The sequence below is a fragment of the Aquarana catesbeiana genome, linkage group LG07 (genome assembly GCF_042186555.1).
Source record: "Aquarana catesbeiana isolate 2022-GZ linkage group LG07, ASM4218655v1, whole genome shotgun sequence".
Lineage (NCBI taxonomy): Eukaryota > Metazoa > Chordata > Amphibia > Anura > Ranidae > Aquarana > Aquarana catesbeiana.
This window is the reverse complement of record NC_133330.1, coordinates 37,968,852-37,990,029: the sequence shown is the minus strand read 5'-3', so window position 1 is coordinate 37,990,029 and position 21,178 is coordinate 37,968,852. Positions and strand designations below refer to the sequence as shown.

Genomic DNA, 21,178 nt, shown 5'->3' with positions numbered 1-21,178 from the left:
GTAAAGACAGTTTTTTGTTTTAAATTTGGTGGACAAGGGACAACTGAAACTACTACTCTGCTCCATGGAAACGCGTTAACATTTCCATTTTTCTGTAGCCACAATTCATAGTAAAAATCTGTACAGGTCTTACCAGATTAAACGAATTGGAAAAAACAATCACTAAAATGCTTTATAATATATTTGCATATTAAAGGCCAACTCCAAACCAGTTTAAACCCCCCCCCCCAGCCTGGCTTGCAAACAGTATTGCAGCTTTGGCTGCGATACTCTCCTTAAATCCTAAGCTGCCCCCAACAGTACCACTTCACTACATGATGCTCTATTGTCGCTTAACCCGGAGGACTTGGGATATACTGAGAGTACATAATGTCATGGTCCTGCCCATTGTGCACAGCGCCCTGTATTAATGCAAAGAGTACCACTTATGTTGTCACGTCAGCACTGCTCGCTGGATCGTCCAGGACCAACCAGAAAGAAAAGTCCAAGCAGCAAAGGACCCAGCCCATCACGTGAGCAGCCACAAGACATTAGACAAAGGTGAGTAAGAAAAACAAAAAACAAACTAGCATTCCTCAGGAGAGCTCAGTAATGACATCCTCCTTTTGTTTTCAGTGCTTTATTAATGTCTGTCTGTAGGGCCTCTTTAAACGTTGTTATGCATGTCCATTTATTTTCATAGGACCCTGAATGCACATACACTGCCACATTGTGTGCACAGAAATGTGTAAAGAGACCCTTTAGTCACAGGAATGTCTGCCTAGTTTACAGCTAAAACTCAACTTGCTTAGGGATTTATAACAGGGAGGGATACTGGTAATGCCAAATCCCCCAAAACCCACTCTTTGTACTCTATTTAACTTAATGACAGGTTCACTTTAAATGTATGTTGTATCGCCGGAATCCTGTCTTTTCTCTGAAGTGTTTGGATAATATTTTTGCTGACTCTGCCATGTCTTGTCATTTAAAAGGCTGAAGGGGAGGTTGCAGTTAAAGAGGAAGATACTAAGGAGGAAGAGGAGTCGGGACCCACTTTTCGAACTAGAAGGGTGAGTTCTTCCTTTATTGTACACAGTTGGCACGTAGTAAAGTGAGCATGAAACCACTTGTAGCATGCAAAGCGCATAACAAAAGTTATCTTTAGCCTCCTGACATATTCCCTTTCGCTTTGTTGCCAAACACCAGTCTCAGAAGCCTTTGATGGAAGTAGCTATTCTGTTACACACAGGCCACACATAGGTTTGTGCATCTGATCCTGTGAAGACTGACTACAGGTGATGCTGCCCTAAAAATGATATTCGGCCTATAAGTCATTGAATGTCTTACCGTATATACTCGCCTATAAGTCGACCCGAATATAAGCTGAGGCACCTAATTTTACCACAAAAAACTGGGAAAACGTATTGACTTGAGTATAAGCCTAGGGTGAGAAATGCGCATCTACTGTAAGTGGAAAAGAGGGTCAACAATGCCCATTTGCAGCCTTACTGTGCCCATTTGCATGCCTCACTGTGCCCATTTGCAGCCATAGGTCCCCTGAACTTCAAACTCGGTAGTTAAGGCTTCCTAGATGCCCCCTAGCTGCAGCCAAAATTTGGGGTCTCTGGACCCAAAGGGTCCCGAAATGACATTGCTGCAGATGGACACAGTTGACCGATTTTGGGGCCCTGTATCTAGGAACCCCAAATTTGGTGTGCAAACCCAGTGGAACTAGCACTACAACCTTTCCAAAGCTGGGGTTCCTAAAACCAAGTGGCCCTGAGATACGGGGCCCCAAATGTCAAGCACTTTTCTGCAGCAGAGAATGACATTTTCCGAACCGACATTGGGGCCCCGTATCTCTGGGTCACTTTGTGCTAGGAACCCCCCTTCTTTGGATATGTTGTAGTGCTAGATCTACTGGGTTTGCACACCAAATATGGGGTTCCTAGGATTAAGTGGCCCCAAGATACGGGGCCCCAAAATCAGTTCAGAAAATGTAATTTTTTGCACCAGAAAAGTGCTTGACTCGAGTATAAGTCGAGGGGGGGCACTTTCAGCACAAAAAATGTGCTGAAAAACTCGGCTTATACTCAAGTATATACGGTATTCTGTCAGAGGCAGATTCCTGAGCTTTGTGTTTTTAACCACATCAATACCGGGCACTTTCACCCTCTTCCTGCCAGGCCAATTTTTCAGCTTTCATCGCTGTCGCACTTTGAATGACAATTGCGCTGTCAACACTGCACCCATATGAAATTTTTATTATTATTCACTTAAATCTTTTTTGGTATTTAATCACTGCTGGGTTTTTAATTTTTTTGCAAAATACCACAACTGTAACAATACCCCATAATGATTAGGGGCCTTTCACACTGGGGCAGTTTGCAGGCGCTATTGCGCTATTAATAGCGCCTGCAAACCGACCCGCAAGTGCCGCTGCTTTGTCTCCAGTGTGAAAGCCCCGAGGGCTTTCACACGGGAGCGGTAAAAAAAAGTCATGCCAGCAGCATCTTCGGAGCGGTAAAGGAGCGGAGTGTATACCGCTCCTGCCCATTGAAATCAATGGGACAGCGCGGCTATACCGCCGGCAAAGCGCCTCTGCAGAGGTGCTTTGCGGTGGTTTTTAACCATTTCTCGGCCGCTAGCGGGGGGTAAAACCTGCCCCGCTATTGGCCGAATACCGACGGTAAAGCGCCGCTTACAATGGCGGCGCTTTACCCCCGCCCCAGTGTGAAAGGGCCCTAAGTAAAAGAATTTTGTTTTGAAATCTTTGCAAATTTATTAAAAAATAAAAAAAACTAAAAAAGTCACACGTACATAAGTATTCACAACCTTTGGCACCAATTACAGCCTCAAGTCTTTTTGAGTATGATGCGACAAGCTTGGCACACCTATTTTTGGGCACTTTTCTAATTCTTCTTGGCAGCACCTCTCAAGCTCCATCAGTTCGGACGGGGATCGATAACCGGTTTTCTGCTAAAATAGGCAATTATTCGAGATCTCGAATTGTGTCACTTTCAGTTATTAGTAATTGGCGATTTAGACGAATTGCTGTTTTGACACAACACTGGCAACTGTGTACACTCCGGTACACGATATTATGAGCGGACATTGTTAGTCCACCTGATGCTAACCAAAAAAATGACCGCCTCCGAGGTGGCAACAACTTTTTCCTCCTTAGCTGCTGTTCTGTCAAAACAGCAAACTCTTCGTGTACCGGAGTGTACACGTTTGTCGGTGTTGTGTCTAAACAGTAATTCATCTAAATCTCCAATTACTAATGCTTTACAGTAACCGGAAGTGACATGATTGGAGATCTCGATGAATTGGCTATTTTGACAGAACACCGGCACTTCCTATTTACACTGTGATCATCTGTGATTGGACACAGCTGATCAAATAGTAAAGAGCCATGACTTACTGTAATAAATTAGAAACTTGCAGTTGAGGATATGATAAAGAAGCTGATATTTTTAAATATAGTCCAAAGAGGAGAAGAAAACTGAACCTGCCCCACATGTGGTGGACACCTCGGATAAGCGAAGGCGGCGCAGAGAACAGCCATCTGAACCAGTTGCTGCCGAGCCCGAAGCACCTTCTGCCGATCAGGCAGCATCTGATCCTGCAATTAAGGCTGAAGAACCAGAGCCAGAACCTGAGAGTCCATTGATACCGGAGCCTGTAGCCACTCCCACTCTGGGAGTAAACACCAGGAGATCATCACAAGCCCTGGTAAGGAGGCCATCTGCCACCCGTCAACAATTTATGCGCATAATAATTCATCAGTTCTATGCATTCCTTTTTATAGGATGGTGTACAGTCCAGCTTACTTTAATTTACTTTCTCTGAGATTTCAAGCTGAATGCCAGGGCAAATGGCTAAATACACTTTTAAAATATATGGTAGGTGTTTACCTGCTTAAGGATTTGCAATTTTATCCATTGTGTCCTTCGATTTACACGTCACTGCAAAAACTCTGTGACTGTATTGGCTAATAGGAAGCCTTTACCATTTTGCAGATATTCAAGCATTGTGAATGTTAAGCAACTCAAATCTAACAACTTATTTGTATATGATGCAGCAGATTTGTTAAAATGATGCAGTCCTTTCTGGAGTACATTGTGCAATTTACATCAAAGTCAGCATAAGAAAAAAAGTATACAAGTTGTTTTTGTTTTTTTTTTTTTGTTTGTTTTTTTGCTAATTACACTTTGAAAACATTTTTTCACAGGAAACAACTGCAGAAAAACCTACTCCTAAATCGGTTGCACCAAAATCAACAAGGCCGCGTCCAAAAAGCCGCATGTCGCGTTATCGAAGCGCTTCCGCTCAAAGGCTAAGGAGAAGGCAATCTGTGGCACAGCAGGTGGAACTGGCACCCCCAGTGGTTGAGGAAGGAACTGCAAGTTCAGGAACCACAGACACTGGTGCTTTAGAAGCTTTAGGAACGGGCGAAGCCCCACAAGGGTCAGAATCTCCTGCGGTTACCCAGGCAGTGGCCCAGCCAACCCGTGCTAGCCATAAATACCACAAGACTAAAAAGGTTGGTATGATTCTCCTATACAGAGGAAATGTGTAAAACTAGTATTTGTGTTATCCTTTTTGGTGATGAGGTCTTTGAAATGCTTGGCCTATTCAGGAGTTTTTAATTGGATGAAAATTTGTGTAAAAGTGAAAACCTAAAACTATTTCCTACTGGGTTACCCTATAATGTTTATTTGTGCAGGCATATACTATACTTTTCTGATAGCACAGCAGTGTCTACCTGAATACTTTTACTGCTTGTCTATGTCAATTAACTTAAAGCAGTAGTAAAAAATAGTTTGTAAAAAAAAAAAAAAGGTCCTCTGCGAGGTAATGTCATAATGTGCTAGTATGCATCTCATACTAGCACGTTATGTCTTTAAAAGGAAGTCCTCAAGCAGCACGCTGTCACCACTTACAGGGCTTTTATCGTCACCCTGTCTTCGTGGGTTGCGCATGTACACGGGAGTCATGGCCGTGGCACAGCACTTTTGAAGCACATACTCAGTATGCCCTCCCTTCAGAGTGCAGTGCGACGGGGACGTCACTGGCTGCAGAAATAGAGATAATCTCCTAAAGAGTCCACATTTAGGGGATACTCCTTGTGCAAGATACCATGCGGTGTTTACTACAGCTTTCAGTTTATTATGAGTGACACTGGGTAAGGGTTTAAGCCAGCATGCAGCATTATCAGTTACTTTTTCTGAGAGCCTGCCAACTACTTTTAGATTAGCATGAAAAATTAATAAAGGGGTGTGTGTGTGTGTGTGTGTGTGTGTGTATATATATATATATATATATATATATATATATATATATATATATATATATATATATATATATATATATATATATATATATATATATATACACAGTGTGTGTGGAGAGAGAGAGATCTCTCGTTTCCACTGTTCGGTTCGCTATTTTGGGTGTTTCCATTATGAAAGCGGCCCATACAACCAAACCATACCGCACCATTCATGGTCCTGTTTCAGATGTGTGGCCATAGAAAATTGTAGTGTTAGGGTGGAGCTACTGACATCACACGATACATTTCACTGATTGGCGGACAGAAAAAACATCAATGTTCACGTCAAAGGCACATCTGAAACCCCGTATGGCCCCTGGTGTTCCGACTTGCAGTGGAAACGCTCACCTGACTAGGCCGGACCATTCTAACCCTTCCAAACTGTACTGACCCAAACTGTTCCGCTCAGTGGATACGAGGCATTAGAGCGAGAGATAAAGGTGTGTGTCGTATAGATAGATGAGATATATATATATATATATATATATATATTCTCTTGATCTCTATCATCAGTTACATAGTAGGTGAGGTTGAAAAAAGACACAAGTCCATCAAGTCCAACCTATGTGTGTGATTATATGTCAGTATTACATTGTATATCCCTGTATGTTGCGGTCATTCAGGTGCTTATCTAATAGTTTCTTGAAGCTATCAATGCTCCCCGCTGAGACCACCGCCTGTGGAAGGGAATTCCACATCCTTGCCGCTCTTACAGTAAAGAACCCTCTACGTAGTTTAAGGTTAAACCTCTTTTCTTCTAATTTTAATGAGTGGCCACGAGTCTTGTTAAACTCTCTTCTGCGAAAAAGTTTTAACCCTATTGTGGGGTCACCAGTCCGGTATTTGTAAATTGAAATCATATCCCCTCTCAAGCGTCTCTTCTCCAGAGAGAATAAGTTCAGTGCTTGCAACCTTTCCTCATAACCAAGATCCTCCAGACCCTTTATTAGCTTTGTTGCCCTTCTTTGTACTCGCTCCATTTCCAGTACATCCTTCCTGAGGACTGGTGCCCAGAACTGGACCGCATACTCCAGATGCGGCCGGACCAGAGTCTTGTAGATCTCTATCATCTCTATCATCTCAAACTGACCGCTAGGTAGAAAGATCTTTCATTATCACCATGTGAGCATCCGTTGCATCCTGTTAGCTGAGCAGCATATTTGAAGTTATCAGTAGAAATAAAACACTTGTAAGGCAACCCTCGAAGCTCAATTCTAGTTTTATTCAAACTTCTGGAAAAAGCAGCAAGTCATTTATAGCAGGAAATTAGGTTTCTGGGGGAGTTTTTTTTTTTTTTTTTTTTTTTTTTTACACCCACAATTCCCCTGCATTGCAGGAACATGGGATTTTTTTGGAGGCAGTTGTAGAGGCTGCAGGTCAAAATAGGTTTTGTAATATTAATTTGTGATGTGGCTGCCTTAAAAATGTTTGGCTAGCAGAATTTTCCTCTCTAATAAGCCTGTGTTCCTTTGCAGTACCTGGTAACAGAATGGTTAAATGACAAGGTGGAGAAGCAGGACTGTCCCATGGATCAGCCGTTGCGAATTACCACAGATCCCACAGTGTTGGCAACCACCCTTAACATGCTCCCTGGACTGTCTAATTCCCCTTCCATTAACACACTTCCCAAACACTACATACGCTTTGTATCTCCGTATATGCCTGAGAGGCGAAGGAGACCCCCAAAGGTGGATGGCACTTATGGATCATGTAAAAAGGTGAGTGTGTAGCATGTTCTTGGACGTGGGGGTTAAAATGAGTTTGAACGTCACGGCCAGTCAGAGTGTCTATTAAAGGGGTTGCAAAGCCTTGTGTTTTTTCACCTTAATGCATCCTAAAGGTTCCCTCAAGGTTTTCCTTTCACATTTTGTTTTGGCTACGGGAAAGGAAGTCTCCCCTATGAGACACAGATGGCAAAAGAGAGAAACCTGACCGGGGTTACAACCCTCCTGTACGCTCCTCAAAATTAGGCAAAAAAAATAGTTTTGCCTTTAATTACTTGAAAGCCAGCCCCTGGCAAAGAGAGCATGGACCTCTGGTTGCAAAAATGACACATTATTCACTTAAAGCATATGTCACAGCAAAAAAAAAAAAACACATGCAGCACACCTCTGCAATACAAGAGATTTCTCCATGTTTTATCCCTTTTAAAGACCCTACAAGTACAAAAAATACCTGTTGATCTGCCGCTCTTAAGCCCTGTTGCAAAAACTTTTGCAAAACTACACGACCACTTCCACACTCAATTTTCTTCTGCATGAAGGCCAATAAAGAGATTTAAATGCTTCCAGTGGTAGAATAACAGATAAGTTCACCATGTGCACATTTTTTTTCAGTAAAAAGGTGTACTATTTTTTTTTTTTTTTTTTACCTTGGGGAACCTGCTAACCATTGCACCTGTGATCAGCAGATGCTGGGTACAGTGTCAACCTGCTGCAGACTGTCAGTACATCCATCCGATACAGGCAGTCAATTCACACAGAGGCTCCTGGAGGCCTGTGGAGTGCATCCAGGAAGATTCAGTGAAATACAAGGATGCTCACCAGCACCCTCGTCGTTACTTGTAATCTATTCGATCACAGAACTCTGTGAATGAATGACTGTGTTGGGTGCTCTTTTCAAACTGTGGGAGCGGGGAGAAGATCCCTGACCTGCTGTGAAGGGGTGGGGGGCTGATCGGGGAGAGCTGCAGCAGTGGGAACATGCTGCATATTCCACCCTAAAAACAGGTGGAACATGTAATCTGTTTCTGAAGGTGAACTTTATCCTTTAAACAGACTCAAATGGAACAAATAAAAGAAGTTAATTTGTTAATGTTTGCATAGTCTCTATATAATCAACGTTTTAATCAATGGTATGGCTGTGCAGTGTGAACAAATTGTGTTGGAGTACATTGTGCTAGCACGCTTTAAAGTGTTCACTGATTTATTCTGCCTCTAACAAATTTCATTCTTCCCACTGCTAGCGCTGGATGAAACAAGCCTTGGAAGAGGCTGTGGCACAGCCAGCCAGTACTGAACAGAAAACATCACAACCTTTATACCAAAGTAATGAGAGCAACAGCTCAACCAACAATGGAACCAATACAGGTATGCTGCTTCCCCCTATAACCATTGTGTGATTGTTGCATCTTTTCACATGAACACTCTTTTCTTTTTTTTTTTTTTTTAAAGATGGGCTGTGATGATCATAAAAAAACATGTAGAAATATTGACACTTTACATTTCGATGCTATGTTTTCTTATAAATATTTATTACAGCAGTATAAAAGCCTTAGGCTAAGTTCGTGCTGGCGTTTAAAAATGCCCTTCAAACGCCTATGCACAAGATACAATAGACTGTTCATGCTTTAGCGTCACGTCATTTTCAAAATTTCATGTAGAATCATGAGGCGTTTGAAGCCTTTCAATGCCTCCCATTCAAGTCTATGGTAACTCCTCGCAAACACTCAGGCAGGTGCGGTTGTGGGGCATTAAAATTAGTTCATTTACTGTAATGGATTAGGCATTTGGAGCAGTTTTAATGTGCCTTAACGCTCGTTAATCGCTTCAAAACTGCCCATAGGGTGTTTGGGGAGCATTTTGAACTCATTAATGCTTGTAAAACACCTGTCTAATGCCCATACTAAAGCGAGTCTAATGCCTATACTAACGCTATAGGAGCGTTTTTTAAGCTTTAGAAATTTAGTCAAGTGTGAACAAACCCAAAGCAATTATACTACATCTTACCCATTCTTAGATGTGGTAGCTGCAATAGTTTTCCTTTAGGCTTTATTTTCACCTGGTGACCTGGCCAGTGAGTCTGTTATTATTTATTTGTGTAAGGTACTTGTATAGCGCCGTCAATTTACGCAGCGTTTTACATATACATTGTACATTCACATCAGTCCCTAGGAGCTTACAATCTAAGGTCCCTAACTCACATTCATATACTAGGGCTAATTTAGACAGAAGCCAATTAATCTACCAGCATGTCTTTGGGTTGTGGGAGGAAACCGGAGCACCCGGAGGTAACCCACGTAGGCACAGGGAGAACATGCAAACTCCAGGCAGGTAGTGTCGTGGTCGGGATTCGAACCAGCGACCCTTTTTACTGCAAGGCAAGAGTGCTACCCACTACACTACTGTGCAACAGGAAAAGCTGTCCTGCAGATTGAGATAAACAATTTACCAATGACAGGGGCGCTTACAATGGCCAGTTTCATTCATGTAAAACCTTTATCCCAAAAGGGGAAAAAAAAACTTGCTCTAATTGCATATAAATTGCTGGGTGGAGTTCAGTTTAAATCTTTTTTTAGTGTGAACCGGTAATGGAAAATGTGTGCCGCTCAAGCTACAAGGGAAAGCAATCCTGTGTCTACCACTGTGACTGCAGGCCAGGGAAGGAGCTTGTCTCGACTCCAAACAACTGTTGAGCAAAGGGTGGATCCCACGAAGCCGCACATCAATGCAGACCCACTGGTATTGGAATGAATAGCAGTCTCAGGCTGGGCTCCTGCCAGGCCCCCCCCAACATTTTTTACTTCGCCCCTCAGAGCTTAATCATGGGGAAATGATTAAGCCCCCCCGCCTAGGCTGAAACTGCCATTCATTCCAATACCTACGGGTCTGCATTGATGTGCGACTTCATGGGATCTATCCTTTGCTTACATTTTTTAGTCTTTTTTTTTAAATCTAGTAGTACCTCTAACATTCCCCCCAGATTAACAATGCTGCTGTCTAAGTGTCTAAAGGTTGCTCCTTCATCCACAGTGTGGGGTTTGGATGAAGGATTAGTAAGCTGAAATCTATTACAATTTTGGGTTTATTACCGCTTTAAATATTCAGTACATCTCTGCAATACAAGCAATTTCCCTATGAAATATCTGTAGATCCTAACAGACATCCTGTATTGGGCTGACAGCGTTGCTTCCCAAGCAGCCCTCCTCTTGGGATCAGAAACAGCAGTTAAAACCTGTCAGGGGTTCTAACTTTTTCACGCTTTATCTAAAATGAGAACGTTTCGGATCTACTTTTTAAATTTTGCTTATCACTGTGTTGAAGTGAACGAATTAGTGTGCTGTGTATATGTGATCATTTAATAGTGTGCTGCAGGTTATTGATACATTGCCATTTTATCAGACTGCACAACTGAAAAAAAAGTTTTCTCCTCTTACTAATCTTTGTATTGCTTTTACCCCACAGAAGTTACGGCCCCTTTAAAAAAGTGGAAGACGAAATACATCCTGGAAGAAAATTCCGCCATTGTGTCAAGCCCATCACCATTTCCCCATGCTCTCCCCAATTCCACCAACACAGATTCCCTCAGTCCCCTGCAGACCACACCCAGCTCTTCCCTTCCCGGTGAAGAGGAATCCCGATATGCATATGGACTCTTGTTCTCTCCCATCCCATCCCTCACTGCTAGTCGCTGCAATACTCCACTACAGTTTGAGGTAAAGGATAGCAGACTTTTGCCGTTCTTGCTACTTTGTTCAATATCTGAAAATTTGCACACGGAAGTCATGGCCACAGCACAGAGCTCTGAGTGGACAGAGCCACCCATTCAGAGCGCAATGGGCATGTGCCAGTGATGTCACCAGCTGCTACTAAAGTAAAAATGTCCTAAACTGCAAATTTAAGAGATATTTACTATACCTAGAGGTAAACCTTATTATAGGCTTGCCTGCCGGGTATAAATCAAAAATTGGACTTTACTACCACTTTAAGTAAATACCAGCTGCAGAACGCTTGCTTTCTTGTGGTTTTATGCAGAAGGTCCATAGCCCCTCTGGCATTGATTTTGATTGGCTATCATATTAGTTTTATATTTCAGAATCTGCAGGTTAGCTGTGTAAAATATTACTTCAACCGCTTTAGGGTCTGTCGACAGCATTGATTTGAAATGCCAGTATTCATTGACAACTGCCATAGACCCGCAGTTGACCTGCTTCAAGCAGATTTTGCATTTTCAAAGACCTGTATGGGAATGCAAAAGTGCGACAACACAGGTTCAAAATCTGCTGCGTTTGACTTGACAGGATCGATGCTCCAACCCTTTTCAGCACATAGGACAAATCCAAATGTGGTGACAAGCAAATACGAGTCTCACAAAAGTATTAATGCATCCCTCAGGAGGGTGTTTGGGAAAGAGTGTAAATGTAAGTTCATTATAAATAATAAAATGAATGAGGCCCTTGGCTTAAAACAATTGTAGAATGCAGAGATTGTTCTGCACAGTACAGTAAATTGGCTGAGAGGCTGCTGGAAGCTCCTGCATCACAGGTTTTACGGTACATGGTAACAACTAGCATAGAGTCCATTTTCCTATAAAGTGTAAGGAAAATATTCTTTCAATAGGTTACACTCCTATAATTGTGGTCTTCCTGTGAGAATTAGGAAGATTACATCAGATCATGCAACTCCAGCACCACACTACAGAATTGGTATCCTGATTTAGTTGAATTTCTGGTTTTGCGCAAGTTAAATTTCCTGATTTCCAGGACTGTAAATAAATCAGATGAAGTTCAGGTTTTCATTAAAAATCACAATTCGCCTATATGCATAGTCATTTTTACCTAAAAAAAGAAAGTCAGTCTGCAAATTGATTCTATCAGATGATGCTCTGGCAGGTCTAATTTCTTATGAAGTGTTGTCATAGTTTGCACCCTCTGTCACTGCTGCCTTGGAGCATTTCCTTTGCTATGTATCAATGTTATTGCTAAATCTTTATGTATTTTATATGTACAGTGCTTTCTCTTCATACCAGTTTAGGACACTAGCATAATGGGATGGAATATAATGCAAATTCAGTTTTAACGTTTCTTTATGTTGATTGTAACCATGGCTGTTAGTACAGAAATGTTATGGAAAGAGAGCACTGTGTTTTTTAGTTATTTTGAGCTGAATGATAACCACAGCTATTATGTTAGCTAATTTCTCGTGACTTGCAAGTCCCTACAAAATCTAAAATTAGAAAAACAGATACTGGTTTTTCTGATCCAGTGGTTTCAATACTTATGAGTCACTGATCTGGAACAGGAATGCAGATTGGCTTTGACTTAAAGTGTATGTTTGGACAACCTTAAAGTGGAATAAAATTTTTTTTTTTTTAAATATGCTGACAGGCAGAGGGTCTTTATGACAGAAGACCCTATCGGTCTCTTCTGCCATAAATGCATCCTCCTGCCTGTCACCGTCATGTACACTGAGCTACACATGCACAGCTCAGCGAACATTTACAGCTCCAATTTGTGGCGGGACGATGTGACTACCGTGCTCGTGTGTGGCAGTGACATCATCGCAGCCCAGCCTATCAAATGGCTCAAGGCAACGGGGGCTCGCCTGATTGATCGCAGCGCTGGAGGGCACCATTTGACAGGTAAGTCTGCCATAATGTACTAATTTGCTGTGCATACTAGCATATTATGGTGTGTGTGTATAGATTATATATATCTATATCTCTCTCAAAAAAAAAAAATATATATATATATATTATAATATTTTTTTTTTTTTTTTCATTCTAATACAACATTTTTACAGCACAGATCTTCAATACTTTCACATTTCCCATGTTCTGTCTCTCTAAAAAACAATGCAAATGCTGAAAAATACCTAATGAGCAGAAAATGCCAGAAATGTAGATATCTCCTTACCTTTTTTTAGTGATCTAACAACACTTTCTCCATGCCACTGAAATGCCAAGCTGCCTTGTCAGCCCCAAGCTGTTCTTATTTGCTGGGTTACCGCCGCCTAGGTAATCTGAGCAGAAGTGGTAGTGAGTACCTGTCAAAATCCCCCTAAAAAAATTAATGTAGTCAAAAGTGATAGCGGTGGGGGGCAGAAACGTGGAAAAAAACTCTTTTGGCTGAAGTTGCACTTTAATCTCATCCGTTCCCTCCTCTCTTATACAAGCTTCCTTACTATTTAAGTGCAGTGGTGGCACGGTGTTGTCAACCCACTACAGGAAGTTAGCTCATTGGATTTTCGGCAGAGCATCTATTTTTCTGTACCTTGGGCGTTTTTAAACGTAGGGCAATGTGTAATGCATTGAAGAGCTGTGCTCAATATGTTTATCTTAATCATACTGTGCAAGACTTGTATTCATAGACCAAGGATTTATATGCAAGCTACCTTCACTTGATTGGACACTGGCCACAAAACCTTGCTATGGATGCCCCTTTGTGTACACTTTTATAACCCCACCTATTTTGTGAGATCCAATTTTTTGCTAATGTCCTTGAGGGTTATGGACGACTTTTGAAATTTTTTTTTTTTCTTCTGTCAAGGACTGACTGTATGTTGCCCTGGGCTATCCAACAGTTTTCAGATTGGTAACTGTTATCTTGGGCACTGTATCCCCACTGCCTGTGGCCGGCCTGTAACTTTTAATTTGGTCACTGGATCCAGTGCCAGGTACTCGCCATGGCACAAACTTTTTTAATATATATTTTGTCCATGCATATACTTTAATTGTCACCTGTTTGATTTTCGACATACACTATATTGTCACTATATTGGGACGCCTGCCTTTACACGCACATGAACTTTAATGGCATCCCAGTCTTAGTCCATAGGGTTCAGTATTGAGTTGGCCCACTCTTTGCAGCTATAACAACCTTAACTCATTGGACCAGTGCACAAAGCAAGGTCCATAAAGACATGGATGAGCGAGTTTAAGGTGTAGGAACGTGACTGGCCTGCACGGTATAAGACTGGGATGCCATTAAAGTTCATGTGCATGTAAAGGCAGGCGTCACTATACTTTTGACAATATAGTGTATATGAGCTCAAGTGGAATAATTTCCTGCCTGACCAAATATTAAAGAGAAAAAAAAAATCACTGAAGGTATAAAGTAAAAAAGACAAAAGGGGGGATATTTGCGCTAACCACCAAAATATTATCCAAAGTGAAAAAAATATATATGAGTGCATGACTGTGTATACAGATAACGTGATTAAATGCTGCACCTCTATAAGTTAAATACTGAAACCTAAAACAAATAAAGGAAAAAATGCGCAAAATAACCACTGCAAATAGTGATAAATATTGATATAAACTAAATCTCAATAAAATATATAAAAAAATTATAACATATGAAAAATAAATGTGTATCAAAACATATAAAGAAAAAGTCCATATAATATGTGAAAAATAAATAAATAAATTTAGTCCTAAAATGAATCTCCAAAATTAGAATAAGAAAAGTCCTTCAATAAATCTCCAGAAAGCAGGACACATATTCCTCACTTCAACCATCTGAGATGCGGTGCACGATGTGCAAATACAAACTGCTTACCAGATAAGTTGGATCTCGGATGATAGAGATGAAAAGCGCCTGTGCATTAGCCTGCCGGCAGGTGAACTTGCTGTGGTTAAAAAGCCGGGAAATATCCACCGGTTTTCAAGGAACCAGCAAAGTCAATCTTCACTCCCGGGACACTCTTATGGAAGCAATGATCTGGAGATTCTCATGTAAGGAAAAACAGAAGAGGGCAGATATGGTGGATCCCTATTACAGAGATCAGACTCGCTGTGGAATATGACCGCCTGTGTGGATATCGCTCTCCTAGGTTTCATCTGAGTTCAATCTTTTGGACGTGTTTGGTTGTGAAAAAACCTAGGAGAGTGATATCCACACAGGCGGTTTTTCTAATTTTGGAGATTCATTTTAGGACTTTGGTTTATTTATTTTTCACATATTATATGGACTTTTTCCTTATACGTTTTGATACACATTTATTTTTCATGTTATAATTTTTTCATATATTTTATTGAGATTTAGTTTATATCAATTATTATCACTATTTGCAGTGGTTATTTTGTGCATAAAGTAAAAAAGCAGCGATTTATTGAATTGCCCATAAAGAACCAAGTGATTGTAAGGGTAATTAAAAAAAATAAAAAATAACAAACCTATCATACTTGCCTCCACTGTGCAGCTCGTTTTGCACAGAGTGGCCCCAAACCTCGTCTTCTGGGGTCCCTCGGCGGCTCCTCCCTGCATCAGATAACCCCCTAGGAGAAGCACTCTCCCGAGGGATTACCTTGCGGGCGCGCTCCCGAGTCCAGCATTCGGCGTCCATAGAGGCCTATGCAGGACTTGGCGCCCGCGTCATTGGATTTGATTGACACCAGTGGGAGCCAGTGGCTGCACTGCTATCAATCTATCCAATCAAGAGCCGGGAGCCCGTGGAGAGAGAGACAGCGCTTCCCCGCCAACTGAATGAAGGGGTTCAGGTAAGTAAAACGGAGGGGCAGTGAATGCCAGGTGTTTTTTCACCTTAATGCATAGGATGCATTAAGGTGAAAAAACACGAACATTTACAAATTACAACGCCTTTAATTTTTTACTCCTGTAATTTATTCCTCTTGCAGGTATTGTCACAAATAACAGTTCACACTGAATGTGTTTTGTAGTAAGTAATAGCTGTGGCTACATGATGGATTTTTTTTTTTATTATTTTGCTGTTGTGCGTGTTTGAATAGCTGAATAACAAGTTGCTTTTCCCTCCTCTAGAACATATCCTCCCCCGAGAGCTCCCCAGCGCATAGGCCTGAGTCCCTTTCACCAGAGGTAGTTATCGCCAATATGTCTGTTGCTTTAGGTGTTCAGTGTGTGGGCAGCAGAAGTGCAACTCTCCCACTTGTGTATTCTCATGGGATAACAATATCTAGACGATGAAAACATTTACTTTAGGAGAAAAAAAAATTGAAAACAAACTAAAAGTATACCTAATTTGATCAGTTTCATGTTTTTTGGTGAGGCCTAGAAATGTCCTATGCATGTCTACCATGGTCTGCTCAGCTGTTTAATGGAGGGACAGAGAAAGCATGGGAGTGCTAGAGGAATCCAGTCCTAGGGCACATTATGTAGATGGCAGTCTAGTTGATTTTATTTTTAATGTTTGTTTTGTGCTAAATGGGTCTCTCACTTTTTGAGCCGTAAAGCCTAACTGCAGCCAAAATGTTTTTCAATTCTGGGCAGAGCCAGGAAAGGTAATGACCTTTGTCCATTGTCATGCCTTGTGTCCCTCTTTGAGCATCAAAAGTCGTATGACAAGACATTCCCCATGTTTTCCAATAATGACCATTCTTATATGTGCAACTTAAAGTTGCAGCAACTTCAAAGGAGTTCATGCACTACTTTGGTCCAACTTTCTTGCAGCTTGAGGACCATATACTTCAATGTTAATCCTCAAAAGTTGCAAGAAAGTCATATCTGAATGTTATACAATGCAACAGTCCATTACCACTGGGGCGCCAAGATTGCACTCCAAAGTTGCGGCAACTTTGGAGTCATTCAAGTGTGAATGGAGCCCTAAATCCTGTCTAACTGTTAATATCGCTGTGCTGTTTTAAAAAGTCCTGCATGCTGCATCTTTGGTGCAATTTTTCAAAACCGCACCAGAAAAAGGCACCTTCGATAGTCAATGGAAATGCATCAAATGGGCACTGCATCTGCGTTTTTGGTGCATTTTTATTTTTAGTCACATCCATGTTTCACAAGTGCGTACTGGGAGTAAGGAAATCAAAAAAGCATCAAAAGTGTATTAAAAATGTGATATGCATTTTTGAAAAAAAGTGAGACAGGGCCCTTGGGGCCTCTGGGTTTTAGTCTGAGTGCAGAACAGGAAAAGAAAATCCGGTGGAATACCTGGACAGAAATACATTTATTACAGGTGTTGGCACCGTTTGGTTTACTATTCATCAACACGTCGGTCCCTGCCCTCGAGGAGCTTACAATTTAAGTCCCCTATCTCACATGCATATGTACCCAGAGGAAACCCACACAAAGGGAGAACATAGGGGGTTGATGTACTAAAACTGGAGAGTGCAAAATCTGGTGCAGCTGTGCATTGTAGCCAATCGGCTTCTAACTTCAGCTTAAGCTTTGACAAAAAGAAAAAAAAAAACTGGAAGCTGATTGGTTTCTCCCCAGAGCTGCAAAACTATTTTAAATGCTCCAGTCAACCCCATAGTGTCTTGGTTGGTACCCAGTGCTGGAAGGCAGATGAACTCACTACTGTGATGCCACAAGATTTAGCTGGAGTTATCTTTAAGGTAAATATTCCTTTGATGTGAATAGTGCAGAGTGTGAAACACAGCTAGCAGACCATGCTGGACTTAACTAAAAAAAAAAACAAACAAAAAAAAAACACCACTGCTGCCTTTATGATTAATTCCTGGGCCAGTATAACCAACTTGACCACATAGTTCTGTCTCTGCCATTAAAGAAGTAGAAGGTACATCCCACCGCTGTCTGTTGTGGTCGGATCCTTACTTTTCCGGTCTTAACTGCTATACACTATCTTTTTTTGCTTGGAGTTGCAGGTAGTCAATGTGAAACCCTCAAGCTTAGCATTTCGTATTTGATTAAAAAGAGATGTTTAGTATAAAAAGTAAAAAAAAAAAAAAAAAGAATTTAAATGTAGAAAATATACATTTTCTTTAACGAAAACTTGCCATGGATAATGAATGCCTTCCCTTTTAAAATATTAATTTTATTTTTAATCATGAAAGTCTACATGAAATTGAGCTTTCCTCACTGTTTGAGTTTTGTAAAATGGTAGAGACTATAAAAAAGAGAGAGCAGTATCAGATCAGCCTCTATCACCTTGAAATGCTTTGCATGAAGACACGCATGTGCTGATGTAGTAGAAAATGTGGGTGCTGTTATTGCAAAAAAACATGTAATTCAACATGCATGCCATTCTCCTCTGCACGTTTTTATTTTGCACTGCATGGAAGCTTGCTGAATCCTAAGAAACCCCTCTTTTAAGCTTTATTTCTCCAAGTTTATTACTGAACTCTTAAAGTAATTTTTTTTTTATTTTGGATAAAGTGAAGGTTCGGACCCCTTCATGTTTGTTTTTTATTATTTTTTTAAATTTATTCTTTTGTCTATGGACATTAGTCAAAACATGGGAGATTCTATCCTTTCCCTAGTATATCCAATGCTTAGAAAACAGGAGTTGTCTGTGAAGGTCCTCATGTATCCCAGTATCCATGGTATAGCCGGTTGTAGGTTAAGACGTTTTAATAGCTAGTCTAAGCAGATTCTTCAGTTCTGATGAGTGTCGTGAACATACCTCAGTATTTATATTGTATATGTTCCTGACACTCAGAACTGAATAGGCTGCTTAAATGAGTAGCAAACCATCTTCAATATTATAGAACAAGTCCAGTTAAATATGACCAACTACTTCTTGCCAGGCAAGAGTTCTACTTTAGGTGCTTTATTAACATGGAGCAATGGCCGTGGAGTGCTGTAACCCACAGCAACCAATTGGTGAACTTTTGGTGCCCACTCACCTGACGTTTGCAAACAAGTTGAAATGTATGCACTAATGACAAGTAAACACTGGGGTTGATTTACTAAAACTGGAGAGTGCAAAATCTGGTGCAGCTCTGCATGGTAGCCAATTGGCTGCTTACGTCAGCTTGTTCAATTAAGCTTTGATAAAAAAAAAAAAACCTGGAAGCTGATTGGTTTCTATGCAAAGCTACACCAGATTTTGCGCACTCCCCAATGTTTGAGCTTGTAGGCATTCGGTCATAAATGACTTCTCTAAGGCGTGAGCTCACAAGCTTGTTTAGATCCAGTGGTTGATAGATTAATGTTGACTTCCGGTGATGATTAAGTCCATTTCTATTTTTTAGTCCACAGTCACCTGATTGTGCTTCTCTAATAGAAAAAGATCAAAAGTTATGAGGCACCAACTAAGTTTTTTTTTTTTTTTTTTTTTTTTGGTACATTGGCTACCTGCTGCCTAGGATTTTTAATCAAAAAATTAAAGCAACAGGAAAGTTTTTTTTAGCTTCTCACTGCTACTGGGACAACAGGAGGTTTAGAGAACAGCCCATCACCATGCAGCACTTTTTTTAAAAGTTTTTCCTGACCTTTATTTGAGGAGGACAGAAGATTTGTCCTTGCATAAAGTACTATTGATCTTTGTGGTGTTTGCATTTTGACCTTTCCTCAATCACTTGTTTGCCAAAAATGTGACAGACAACAGATGGCTTTGAAAACTGTACTGGAAAATGGACCTTAACTAAGAAAAATTGATTTGCTAACAAGGGATCGTCTAGAAATGTTTTTTGCCTAAGTGATAGTCTGAAAAATTTACTTTTTGCCATCTTACCTTATATTGATACTCTTATTGTGCCTTTAGCCTCATAGCTGCGTACCAGCCATGTGAAATCCAAGGCAGTTTCCTCTGAGCTGCTAGAGATTTTGTGATGTCATTACTATTGCTTACAGTTCTCCTTGTTGGAGAGAAAGCTGTACCTGAGGACCTGCAGTGCAAAGGATCTGTGCCCCCTCCACTTCTGGAACTTCTTGAATCTTACCCCCACCGGTTGAGATCTATAGTCATTGAGGCAGCTTTAAGTAAGCAAAACACTGCTGCTCTACTAAGATGACCGCCTTCACAAATACAAAGTCCAGACTAAGGCTTCTCGAATCAGGAACAGAGAAATGATCAGCTGCTGGGAACCTACATCCAATACTGGTGACTTTTTCATTGCCCTCTGTTTGCCTTTTTGGCACAGCTTCCACAGTTCAGGTCCTTTTTAAGCACATTTTCCAAACCCATTCCTAGTCCAGAAGTACCACCATCTAGCAAGTTAAGAGCTCAATGCCATTCATTAGCTGCCAGTCATGCTAATTCAATGTGATTTCTGTGCAGAGTGTGGGCTTGGGAGGACCAGTTTGAGAGACATTGGGGTAGATTTACTAAAACTGGAGAGTGCAAAATTTGGTGCAGTTGTGCATGGTAGCTAGTCGGCTTCTAAATTCAGCTTGTTCAATTAAGCGTTGACGAAAAAAAAAAAACTGGAAGCTGATTGGTTTCTATCCAGAGCTGCACCAGATTTACCGCACTCCAGCTTTAGCAAATCAACCCCATTGTATTTATGAAAACTGATTTTTGATAGCTTGTTCAGAGTTAATTTGTGTTAATTGCTTGAAAAATGTAACTAATTTATTTCATTCTTTTTTTTTTTTTTTTTTTTCCACCCCTTCATCATCTTTGCTCCTCATCTCAGCCTTGTCTTCGGCCTGATGTTGACCTGGTGAAGCCCACTTTCTTGGATGTATCTGTGGAAAATTGCCAAGAGCACCAAACTACTGTCACCACTGGCCTATCCGATCTTGCTGCTCAGTCACCTAGCACGTCTCTGCCGCACGGTGTCTCATCAGAGTCAAATGTTCTTGGAAAATCCGGAGAAGGCTCAATGCTGCTAAGAACTTCGGAACAGACTTTCAGGACTGAGTTCAATTTAATGTATGCTTTCTCCCCATTAAATGCTATGCCCCGGGCAGACGGCTCATTACGGGGCTCACCTCTTGTTGGAGAAAGGAAGCCTTCCCAATCAGATATGTACTGTGGCTCTCCAGTGGAGGCCTTTTATAACAGAGCAGGTCCTGGACTTTTAAAAGAATCTGCACAAGGATCCATGTCTCCTTGCAGCGAAAGAACTTGTGAGGGCATCAGGTCTTCTCCTCAGAACCCACCACAAAGGAAAAAGGTAAGGTTCTGTTTATAAAGTGAAAACCAAATCCAGCCAAAACGTATTTGTTTTGGATATATGTTTTTAATAGACCTATGATTCTGTTAGTTTTGGATATAATTTTTAATCTAGAATTCTGTCAAATTTGTATTGCTTTTAGCAACTCCAGGTAGATTCTCGCATCCTGTCCCTTTTGCAAGTCAGAACTTCCTGCTCTGGTTCTTGTCCTGACCTTTTCCCATTTTACTGAAATCCGTTTTGTTTCTTTGCAGTTCAGTGCTTTTCTCACGCTGTCCAAAACAAAAGAAAAAAATGCTGCCTGCTTTTTTAGGACATTGGTTTGCAGTTTAACTACCTCCAGTTCGGGCCAAT

General features: G+C 41.0%; 1 protein-coding gene across 2 annotated transcripts in view; it reads left to right on the top strand.

Moving 5' to 3' along the window:
* The window catches only part of SETD5 (SET domain containing 5), a 63,879-nt gene that overhangs the window by 29,444 nt on the left and 13,257 nt on the right, over nucleotides 1-21,178 (top strand). Inside the window, exons 12-19 of one of the 2 annotated variants that reach the window (XM_073592001.1) lie at nucleotides 972-1,049; nucleotides 3,466-3,714; nucleotides 4,214-4,525; nucleotides 6,790-7,032; nucleotides 8,280-8,403; nucleotides 10,498-10,748; nucleotides 15,813-15,869; nucleotides 20,342-20,824. In XM_073592001.1, the coding sequence (XP_073448102.1) occupies nucleotides 972-1,049; nucleotides 3,466-3,714; nucleotides 4,214-4,525; nucleotides 6,790-7,032; nucleotides 8,280-8,403; nucleotides 10,498-10,748; nucleotides 15,813-15,869; nucleotides 20,342-20,824 (1,797 nt within the window). The remainder of the gene's footprint in view (nucleotides 1-971; nucleotides 1,050-3,465; nucleotides 3,715-4,213; nucleotides 4,526-6,789; nucleotides 7,033-8,279; nucleotides 8,404-10,497; nucleotides 10,749-15,812; nucleotides 15,870-20,341; nucleotides 20,825-21,178) is intronic. The other variant, XM_073592002.1, reaches the window with a different exon arrangement.